General features: G+C 34.9%; 1 protein-coding gene and 1 pseudogene across 1 annotated transcript; one reads left to right on the plus strand and one right to left on the minus strand.

Annotated features, from left to right (window-relative positions):
* Window positions 1-2,245: 2,245 nt before the first annotated feature.
* Window positions 2,246-5,948, minus strand: LOC107955444 (CDT1-like protein a, chloroplastic). The gene is made up of 7 exons (XM_016891239.2): window positions 5,120-5,948; window positions 4,924-5,043; window positions 4,607-4,841; window positions 3,474-4,280; window positions 2,888-3,089; window positions 2,704-2,794; window positions 2,246-2,475 (listed from the first exon to the last, which is right to left on the minus strand). Exons 1-7 carry the CDS (start codon window positions 5,410-5,412, stop codon window positions 2,418-2,420), a joined length of 1,806 nt encoding a protein of 601 aa, XP_016746728.1. The 5' UTR covers window positions 5,413-5,948; the 3' UTR covers window positions 2,246-2,417.
* A 1,376-nt stretch (window positions 5,949-7,324) lies between these two features.
* LOC107955445 (protein DMR6-LIKE OXYGENASE 1-like) lies at window positions 7,325-8,718 on the plus strand (annotated as a pseudogene).
* Window positions 8,719-12,182: the final 3,464 nt, after the last annotated feature.

Below are 12,182 nucleotides of genomic sequence, written 5' to 3' on the forward strand. Positions count from 1 at the left end.
ACATGCCAATGTCTATCTTTTGGCTTTTTTATTTTATTTTATAAAATTATTTATGATATTTTTTCATTGTGTTATATATATATTTTTTATATTTAGAGTATTACAAAGGATATCATATTTCCAAGGAGTTTTTATTTTTGGTCATGAATTATGAATAAGCTTTGCAATTTCCTGATAATCTGTGCAACAATGCAAAATGCATGCTTTTAAAAGAACTGTAAGAGTGAAACACAGAAGCTGCTTTGCTTTGCTTTTAGCACCAAAGTCTGACATAAGCAGTGACCTAATAATGTAGTGAAGAGAGCTGAACTGAACCCAATTTTTAAATACATAGCCCAATCAAAAGCACTTTGTAGTTTGTCCTAAATCCGGTTTCAGTTTTCACATTTGCCACCTTATGCTGCAAAAGTCCACCATTTTATTCCCCTTTAGATCATCTTTGATTATACATCATTTGCTTCTTTGACTTCCCCCCCCCCCACCCCCCACGTTTTCTCCCTACGGAACATAAAAGAGTTAGGCTTGAACATGTGTAGGGTAGCTCTAAGGTCCTAATGCACTTTGGGGCATTTGGGACCCCCCATGGCAGGCTATGGTTGTATGGTTATGAATTTGACACATGTTCAGCAGCATTGTTCACTGTCACATATATTGGTTTTTACAGTCAGGATTGTGTCTGTCTACTCCTGGGATTTGCATAATTTCTATATGTCAAATGATGAACTTTTTTTTTTTGATTCAATCACCATTCATTAGTTGTAATACTTTAACATGGGGGAACATAGAAGTAGGAAATTAAAGCTAATGAAAACGTCTCTAATAGAACAGATCTTAGCAGCTACTTGAATGCATGTGCTGTTCTAGCACCAGCCTTGAGGCCACCTATTTTTGGGATCCCATCTTGGAAACCATCGCCTTCTACTCGAATTTGCACCCAAGGTTGCAGTCTCTTTCGGTGGGAACATAAGCTTGGATAGGAAGCCTCTGCCTCTACGGCTTGGTGTGGGGGCTTGTCCATGTTTGGCTGCTTGAGTTGGAGTGTTGCAGTTGAAATGATCGGCATTGGCGGGAAAGATCTCGTCTCGATTGCGAATAGAATTTAGCCTTAGATACCTTTGTTCAAGTGATTCCTTTGGTATGTCTCTTGCTAACAATGGAGAAGCACCCCCCCAGTTGTTGGTTCCCAAAGAAGGATGCTGTGGAGTTCTGAACTCCAAAAGTTCCCTTTGCCTCATTCCTGCTTTTTGGTACTTAAATTTAGGCCCACCTTCCAGGCCTTTTGTACCAGTATCTTTGGTATCTTCTATGGGAGAACATTTCAAGGCTGCATTGGACTTACCTCCAATATTTAACTTTTGATCTCAAAACTCACTTTATTACCCTTATGTTAACCCTATGTTATCAAGATTCTGAGGTTAGTGTCAATTTAAGTTTGTTCACAACAACAGTACACTCAATTTAACAGCTTGTAATATATTTAAAAGATTATACCTTACACATATCAACTATGTGTTGAATACAAATGTCGGATACGAGTGCTTTACGAAAACGAATGTAGATAAACTTGTGTATGTGCAAGTCCCATGTACGAATTATAGGTTGGTGATATTGGATGGAAACCCAAATTTGGCAGCAGCAGCTTTTAGCAAACATAGAATGAACAGTGTTGGTAAGTTAAACATTTAATGACTAAAATTTTATTTAAACTGATCATTGCATTAATTAAGCATCTTACAGTGTTGCAAGTAATTGACATATTAGAACGCCAACAACATAAATTAGCAGTGATTAATTAAACACCTTATTGGCACCCCAGTGATTCCCCTCTCCCAATTTGAAATATATACCAAAGATAAAAAACCAAATTCAAAGGCCTTTTTCCAGTGTTTTGGTAGAAATGGAAACTTGGAAACATGAAATATGAATTGGCTTTTAGTCTCACAGGAGACAAAGGAAGACGATTCTTTCAAGAACTCAATGATGTAGATATCCATTTTTATTTTGGGAAGATAAATATAATGTTTAAATTTAGGTGCCAACCAATCTGAAGAAACAAAGTTATGGATGGATGGGAAGAAAAGACAAAGCAACAAGATGAAAATTTAAGTGCTGCTATTTTTCTTAAAGTAGAAGAGAATTGTTAATCAGAAATACTGCATTCAGTATTATTAAATCATCTCAGAATAATTTGCAGATTATGAAGTCACATATTAGTCAAGTAAAGCACTTGCTTTGACAAGATTAATCAAACTCAATAGTAGGGTTCATCTTACCATTCATAAATCTTCTACTTAAATAAGGTCCTACATACATTAAACTTTGTACAAAAACTTTACAAAAGCTGAATGATGGATGAACTCCAGCTGACGACATGATTTCTTATATAATTTAACGAACCTGAGCACTGATTTCCCAGCTCATTTTGCTTCTTGGAGTCGCATTCGTATTGACTCCGGGCTTGACATTTTATCGATGCTGAAACAATCAATGGAAAGTCAATTAGTTAGTTCTCTTAGAACTCACCAACATATGTTATGATGAATATGATTTGTTCTAATAAGCACATTTTGTGCTAAATGTCTTAGAAAATACAAACATTTTTGTGTTTTATAAGTAAATATGTGAACAATAATCCAGCAACTATCACCATGCCAAATGAGGGGAAAAGGTGGCAATAGTAGTTATCAAATTAATTATACTCACGAAACAAGTAAATCCCCAGCAGAGGCAGTCTTTTCAGATATCCATTCAGGAACTAGTTCTAGCAACAGGTTTAGCTGCTCTTCAACCTCTCCTGGGAAAGCAGGGCAAGACATGGTTCAACTAATGTTTTCATGAACCAAACAAATATCACGAGCTGGGCTATCAGTTTAGCATAAAAACTTACCTCTATCAGCAATATCGCAATGACCAGCAATCATTTTGTGTGTTAGCTCTTCTTTGGTAATAACAGAGCGATTTAAGGACTGAAATAGATAGTGAATCATGTTGAAGAGCTTAGGTAGGCAGGCAATCATCCGTTGTCGTCTTTTTGCTTGTGAGATTGCTGGATCTAGCTCCTCCATTGCTTTCCTCTCTTTCTCCCTTATCTGCAAAGATAATTAATGGTTACTTTAAATTATACCAAAGCCTAACTCACACGGTTCCATATGCTATTCAATGTTCACTTCCAACTAGATACTATGCTAAATGATGCCAATAAAGAGTAAGATTGCAGGATATATTAGTTGCTAAGCTCATTAACTAATATGCAGAAGTGCATTTGTCCAAGATCCTTCATTCTTGTTACCATAGGATAAGAATAGTGGGTGTCTCATCTTATATATTGATTAACTGTCCCTAATTCTGTATCTAAAAGGAAATGCAAAAGAAAAGACAGTAGGTGACCAATTACTTGGAGTAGTTAGTAATGTATGCAGATGTAATTCATGCTCTAGAATGATGATAGAAAAGTGAATTCAGAGAGGGCTTACTGAATGCAGAAGGCTCTCAGGTAGGGTAGACAGAATGTCGTCATCATTATCAACAGGAATGCTTTCAATCTTACGCACTTCATCAACAACTTTCTCTTCCTTAACAGGAGTGTCAAATTTCAAGGACCTGGTGCGAGGTGGCCGCCTGACTAACTTGCTTGATAGATTGGAAGAAACCTCATCTGGGCTCATGTAACATCTCTTTTGCGGCTGCAGAGTAGGTGTGGCAGTCATCAGCCTAGCAGGAGTTGAAGCTAGTTTTGCAGGTGTGGACTGAAGACAGCCAGATTTTGTAGGGGACTTATCTTCAGTTTCCAATGAATTTATCTCTTTGACTGGAGTTGCAGGGAGGCAAAGTTTGGAACTTGGCTCACATATAGTTGGTTTAGATAAAAGTTTAGTTGGGGACTGAATTGGAGCAGAGTTAGTTTCAATGCCGTTGACAGATTTGCGAGCACATTTTTCTGCAACTTGTGAAGACTGAAGAGAAACCTTTGAACATTTTTCGACAACCTCTTGCGCTTTGCTTGTGGCTTTCCTGGAAAAGCGCTTTCGAAATGATCTCGATACATGAGATGCTACCACAGGTAGCTGGTCATTAACTGCATCAGGTAATGTCTCCACATCCAGTTTTGAGTTGGAATTTGTGTGTTTAGATGGTTGTGGTTGAGCTTCCTCTTTAAGAACTTCACCTTGCAATGTCAAGGATTGCTGCTCTGTCACTGTCTCAGCTGATGAACTCCACTGCAAATTTTGCTTTGAACGATTGAATGGCTCTGGGAGATCATCTTCCGGAATTTCATCAACCTGAAAGCACAACAATTAAAGTCAACACAACATGATACATGAAAAAAATGGTTAGAACAACATTAGTAAAGTTTTAGTTTCCAGACCACTAAAGACGTTTGTAGGCCTCAAAATGTGAGCTTACTAACAAGGGTAGTTTATACCAGCCATGGGAGCTATTCACATACTTTACAATGAAGTTTGAGTACTTAATTTTACATCTAGCAAACTTCAATCTTAAAAGTTACAGCTTAATTAGAAAGAGTTACTCATATTATAAAACTAAGCCAAATAATCCAAATATGATAGCAAGAACCACACAAAGATTACTAAACTGAAGAGAATACCTCAGGATGAGCGTCGAGATAGCCTGCAAGCCGCGCTCGAAAAACCCTCCTCATGTTCGGATTCTTAGTCTCAGACTTAGAGTTATCCCCACAGTCAATCGCATTGGCAATGATGCTAACGTGGAGATCTGGTTTCATACAACTAGTTCTCTCATCAAATATCAGCAATCTCTTTATCTCAATCGCCTCCGGTAGAATATGCTTCAATTGGGCCAAGTGACCATATGAAAACCTCCTGTAAATCAACCCCCCAAAAGATGAATAAGTAAAGAACGCAGTTTACACAGAATAAAAATGATAAAGCCAAATCGAGTTACCTGTCGGTTAAGCACTCTACTTTGGGGCAGATATTAGTAAAAGTTGGCATCGAACCCTTAAGTTTTAGCAGCAGGATTGCAGAATCCAAGCTATCGAAAAACCCGCACAAAATCTCGTACCTGTTTCACAAATATTCAATCAATAAAAACATACATTGTTTAAAAGGAAAATTGGGTCAGAAGAGGTGAGACTTACTTTTCAGGGAGCTTATCGGAACTGTCACTGGAGGTTTTGGGAGGGGGAGATTCGGCTGTCCATGGTAAGATCTGTTTTCGAGCCGATTTGATCTGGTTGGTCTGAGTTTGGGGCTGGATCTGGGCCGCTTGCCCGACCTCCTTGATGGAGAGAGCAGCGTTACGGTCGCGAGGGCGACTGGGAAGCTGAGAGGCGCGCTTGGCGGGGGTTTTAGAAACGGGTGAGTTGGAGGTTAGATTGAGAGACTTTTTGGATTTCAGAGAGGTGGATTGAAGAGAATCTGATGAGTTCATGTCTCGAAAAATTACAAAAGATAACGAAGAGAGGTGGGAGTTAGCGGCGGAGAGAGGAGGGGCTTTACGGCGGAGAACGAGAAAGGGTGGGAGAATATAAGAGGGCAATAATGTGGCGGGAAATCTAAGTTGGCACTACTATCTATACTTGACACGTGTATTCCCGCCAAATTGGCCCGTTACGTCCCGCGGGTTCCCTTTTAAGGTATGTCTTGGAATTGGAGCAAGAGGAACCCGTTCTAACAAAGGTTTCGATTCATGTAAATGCACTTAGGCCCCGTTCTTCATTCTTTTTCTGATAGGCTTTTACTCAAAAAAGTTTTTTTTTCTTTAAAAGCAATAGAGAACAAATAGTAGTGTTAGAATTTTTTAACTTAAATTAAGCACTTTTATACAGATGAAAAATGAGAAATTGTTGGTTTTTCTCAGCTAAAAGTGCTTCTTGACTGGTATTTTACTATTTTAATCTTGTTATTTTTTCTAGACTTTAGAAGATTTTTTTCCCCTTTTCTTCTCTGGTTTGTTCCTCTTCTCCACCGCCAGTGAGTTTTATCTTTTCCTTCTCATATTCTTCTTTTTGATTTTCTGAAATAATTATGAAATATAGTTTAATTTTTTCACATTTTTTTCAGCTCGGTAACATCGGCATTCTGTTTTTCTTCATATTCGATCTTCTCAACATTCTGCAACTGCTGTTTTTCTTCATATTCGAGGTTCTATCCTTTTCATCTTTGACAGAACTTTCACCCTTATTTTCATTGTTATGCAAGAATTATGCTTAAAAGAGAAACATTATTGCTGTCTTTGTAGTTTAATTTATTTGTTCTTGTGAAAATAATGCTGCCATTAGCTAGATGTGTTTTTACTGCTCATAAAATAATTTGTGATGGTCTAATACTGGCTTGTATTTGTGTGGTAGATATCTGCATTATTATTTTTAAATAGTATGATTTGAAATTTTCTAAATAATGTATTACAAATTTTTTTCTTGAAATTTTCTAAACAATATACAACTTTATTTCTTATTGAAACTATAAAATTACATTAAATTTCTTCTTGCCCTGAAACCATAAAAAACCGCTAATTAAATTTATTAATGCAATTTCATATACAACTTTATTTTTTCTTTGATGAAACCGTAAATGTCAAATTCTTCATTTCTTTCATTTTCTTCTCTTGTTTCCTTGACTGATGAAACCGTAAGAGTCACATTATCCCAAGCTTGAAGAAGAACCAAATAGGCACCAATCCTAACAACTAGGGTGCACCGATAAAAAAATTTAAAAATCACACCGATGCTGGCGGAGGAAAGGCCGACGCTAAAATTTTTTTCTTGCCATGGGTGCCAGCCACCACAATACCAACATAAGAAAATACTAGAAAAAAATTAAATTTTTTTCCAATGCCAACCATTGTAGTGCCAACACCAAAAAAAATATTTTTTTAAACCCCCATACAATCAACAACTAATGATTGGGGGATGATTGATTTGGGTATCTGTTGCACTACCTGACACTATTCATTTTAGGTCATTCCCATCATTATTTTTTAAGTTGACTCATTCTTATAAATATTTATTTTTTTGGGGAGTTAATTGGATAAAAAGACTTATATCTACATATAATCGTCGGATAAAGTCCTCTAGATAATGATTATTCTGGAATAACTCAACTTCACTTATCTTAATTTTATCCTTCTTATTAAAAAAAAAAACCATCAAGGTCTTGTCCTTGCAGAGTCAGAATGCAATTTCTTCATATTTTTTAGGTTATTTGAAAACGACTATATCTATAATTTCCGCCATGAATGTTTCTTGTATCTTATAGCAGGGGTGATTAAAATATAAAATATTTCGTTGCATTGACTTATAATTCTCAAAAACGAAAAAGAAAAAGCAGCACACATTCAAGAGATGTAGAAGCTTGTTTCAAGCTGGTCCAAAAACAAACCTTTGCCTGAATCTTATAAATTCCCACCGGAAACAAGACCCGGCAACCTTATTGTTCCTACTTGCAAAACTATTCCAGTCATCGATCTCCGTAACGCTGAGGGTCGAAATCGAACCGATATCGTTCAGCAGATTTTGAAGCCCAGCCAAGAGTATGGATTTTTCCAGGTTAAACACACACAAATGAAAGATTTATTATCAATTTCCTATGACCAACTGCTGTGTTGAATTTGCTTCGTCCTCATAAAAGGTTCTTTGTGAACAGGTTGTTAACCATGGAATTTCAGAAAATTTAATGAATGAAAGCATGGATGTGTTCAAGGAGTTGTTTGAAATGCCTGACGAAGACAAGGTCATGCTCTATTCCGAGGACCCCAAAAAATTTGCTGGCTTTTGACAAGCAGCTTAAACTATGATCGGGAAAAGGTTCATCAATGGCGTGACAATCTAAGACACCCTTGTCATCCTTTACAAGATTGCATCAAACATTGGCCTCAAAAGCCAATTCGATACAGGTAAAAGGTATACCCCTCTTCCTTGTTTTATTTTCTCAGTACAAGAGCTTTGCAGGGAAGTTGTGGCTGCATTTTCGATTGAAGCAAAGAAATTGGGTTTAAGGATCCTGGAGTTATTTTCTGAAGGGTTGGGGCTAGAATCTGGATACTTTGGGGATAAATTAAGTGAATCTCTGCACCTATTTGTTAACCATTACCCACCCTGTCCTGACCCGAGTTTGACCCTGGGAATAACCAAACATTGCGACTCTATCCTCTTAACCATTCTCCACCAGGGAGATGTAAACGGCCTTCAAATCTTCAATAGTGAGGAATGGATTGGTGTTGAACCGCTGCACAATGCTTTCGTGGTTAACATCGGCAACCAGTTACAGGTACTGCTAGTTCCCCTGTGATGATTCGAAATTTTCAAACACACCAAAAAGCCTAGTTTACTCATTGATTAAAATATATTGGTTGCTTTTGCTTATATATAGATTATAAGTAACGATAAGCTGAAGAGTGGTGAACATCGGGTGGTAACAAACTCAAGGGCCGCTCGAACAACAGTTGCCTTCTTCATTGCCCCTTCTGAGGATAGCGTTATAGAGTCAGCGATATCTCTTGTTGGCGAAGCTTCAGTTTATAGAGCATTTGAATAGAAAGACTTCCTACTTTATTACCTCTGCCACATGGGCAACAATGAAGTCGTACTGGGGCGTTTTGAATCCCAAAGCTTAACTAACGGTACCCCTGTTGGCTTTAACAATAAGTCCATTTCCTTAATTTCTTTCTTTGATTTACATTATTTATTGTACTGCTTTTATTTTTCCTGCTTTATTCATGCTCAAATTTGTTCGCAAATATCAAATTTGTCATGTCATTGAATAAGGCACCGAGTGTTTACCTCCGGTGCGGTGCGATGCGTAGTGTTTTTTTTTTATCTCATGCTGCATTATCGTTACAATATTTAATCTCACCGCCACCACTATTTTTACACTAATCCCAGTTAATTGCACTGTCCATCCAAAAGGGCCCTAAGTTTGAGCTATCTAGACTTTATCATGCGCTGGACTACTCGTCCAGACCCAAAGGCACGCTCGAAAAGTAAGAGGGTTTGGGTAAAAATATAAGCTTGAAAAATAGGTTTGAACAAAAAATAAACTCGTTTTCTAAATGGGCCGAGCCTTGAGTAGAATTTTTTATCTAGGTCGAGCCCAATTCGACCCAAATAAGTTGTTTTCTTACTATTTTGTTGTTTCACTACTGTTTTTTTTGTTATTTTGTTGTTATTGTTTGGATATTATACAATTTTTATTTTATTATTAATTTTGTTTTTATTTTAAAGGCATTTGCTTGCTGAGTTGCAACTATTTTAGTGTTATTTAAGTATAAAGAATTTTTTAATATATTTTTAATTTGTTGAGAAAAAAGATTATTTTAATATTTTTTAGTGTATATGATGTATTATACTTTTTAAGTTTGTTATTATATAAAAAAAATCTAAAAAAATAAATACGGGCGAACCGGGTTAGGCTTGAATGTAGCATCTATAATTTGGACAGAGCTTGGACAGAATTTTAAGCCTATTTTCAGGTTGAGCTCAGATCTAGAAAACGGATCTAAAATTTTGCATCTATTCGACCCATGATAAAGTCTAATATTATCTAATAAGCTTGATGTGTTAGTAATTAGGTTGATAATAATCAATATATAGTATCAACATTGATGTTTATTCTATTCAAACCTTCGTTAGTGGTTTGTCTAAACATGTAGAAAACTACTCAAACCTAAGTTCACCTTGCTTGTGATCGAGTTTATTAATTATTTGCATGAATTTAGATTTGCATTTTGTTTTGAGTTAGTACAAAATAAATATCTTACCCTTGCGGTAACTCATACACGTTTGCTCAGAGTTATTATTGTCAGTGCAAATTTTTGGTCAGGAAAATTTCGAATACACGAATGAGACTCGAACAAAAAATAAAGAAATACGACAATGCTCCAAGGCATGTATCAAGCAACTATCTTTAAGGTTATATCCGCCCCACCTATATTCGTTGTGCAAATGAGTTTCAAGCAAATTAACCTCGATGATACAATGAAGCCGATATCTATTTGCATTTTACACTGACGAGAATAGTCCACTAAGTATTGAGTAATGTATAACAAGAAACTCAATTTTTACAAATAATTTCTACAGTAAAGTAATTCTTTATAAAATAATCTAATAATATTAAAAGAATGAAGGACAGAAAGAATATTAGAATTTGTTAGTGTGATTTTCAAATGAAATTTCATTCCTATTTATAGGAATTTTTATATCTCTTCATATAGACATATCTCAATAGGTATCTTTTCTGAATAATAATATTTTTAAAAGGACACATAATTATTCATTTAATATTACAGATATTCAAGTAATATTGTTTGAATAATTATAATTCTATCAAAAAATCAAATAATATAACTCTTGACTGATAATAAAAAATTTTGACTTTTAATTAATTATATAATTTTATTTATAGTTATTAAAACACTATAAATATTCAATTTGATTCCGATTTATTGCTGGGTTTACAACCAAATGCCGAAACCTAAGCGGGTGATTTCTATGGGGAATTGTGCGAATGGTGGTGGATACAACCGCTACTCGAGCTGTGTTGTTAGAGGTTGTGGTAGAATAGCCCTTGTTGACATCTATGCTCCTGGTTGTCCACCCATGGCCAATTGCCAAAAAAAAGATCAAAAGGCGCGACAACTTCCTCCATTGGTGGTCTAAGTAAAAGGATATCACAATTTTGCTTGCTTTCTTGGCTATTTTGAACGCCATATTAAGAGCAAATAAACTTGGTGAAAAGCACATGTCGACACCATCTTTTGGATGAAAACGGGGTCGACTTGGATTTTGAAAAAAAGAATGAAAACGGGAGTCGCCACCAATCCTTTTTTGACGAGGTGTGATCGGGTCACCTCAAAAAGTGGTTGTTTTTAATAAATGATTTAATTTTATTAAAACAACGATTTTGGTCTACGAAATTCAGAAAAATGAGTTCGGGAGCCGGTTACGCACGAGGAAGGATTAGCACCCTCGATACGCCCAAAATTGGTACCTAGTTGATTAATTAGTGTCTTAGTGTCGAAAATTGAAAATTTGAAGAGTTTTAAAAAATACGATCCTTAAAAGAAAATCTGATATCATGAATTGAAACATAAGATTCTCTTGTTCCGAAGGAATATCACATCCAGCACGTTAGGACACGATACTCTAAACCATCGAAACCAAGATCACCTTATAGTTTAATGAAACCATACTTTGAAGCTTTAAGAGGATATTTGGCTATTTAGTCAAACGAGAAATCGAAACCCAGCACGTTAGGGCACGTTTTCTCGAGTTTCCAAACGCGAAATATTGCCTTATTTAGAAAAATTTTCCTTTTGGTGTTTAGTGTCAATGCTTGACAAAACAATAACGAATACGACAAGGTGAGCAAAGTAAAGTGAGTAACAACAATGCAATAGGCAAAATGAAATGACGAGGCGATTACATAAACAAAGCATACAAATAAATAAATAGAACTAACATTTAAAAAAGGCACAAGTGTACACGAATAAATAAACAAACATCAAACAACAATGATGGCAATAAATACAATTATGTAAAAATGTATATGCATGTATAATTTAAAGCCATAAAATAAGAAATGCATATAAATTATAGAATATGAAACATAGATAAATATATACATATATATAAAATCAGTAAGTATTATAAAAACAAAAAATGTAAATGTGTTTATATATATTTACAAATTGTGATAATATAAAATATATGTATGTGAATTATAAAATATGTGAAATATACAAAAAGCATTTTTAAGAATATAAAGAATATATATAAGTATGTATATGATGTAAAATATGCATAAATATATGTAAGTATATAAGAATTATGAAATATGAAAGATATATTTAAGTATGTATAAGTACGTATATATATACATAATAATTTAGAGTATAAAGATACATATAAAAATTTAAAATGAATATTACGTATGATGATTCAGAAGAAATAACATATATGCAAAACTTTTAAAATTGGTAATGATTTATAATATGTGATATATTCAAAATAATGCCAATAATTATAGTAATAATAATGTAGATAAGAAACAAGAAAATAAAATAATATAATATGACAAATTTAATATAAAATTGGTTGATTTGATGACATAGTGGTGATACTAATGATAACACAATAATAATGACATAGAACACAATGATATCAATAAAATAATAAGGACAAAAATAGCTCCAATATTAACAAC

The sequence above is a fragment of the Gossypium hirsutum genome, chromosome A07 (assembly GCF_007990345.1).
Source record: "Gossypium hirsutum isolate 1008001.06 chromosome A07, Gossypium_hirsutum_v2.1, whole genome shotgun sequence".
Classification (NCBI taxonomy): Eukaryota; Viridiplantae; Streptophyta; class Magnoliopsida; order Malvales; family Malvaceae; genus Gossypium; species Gossypium hirsutum.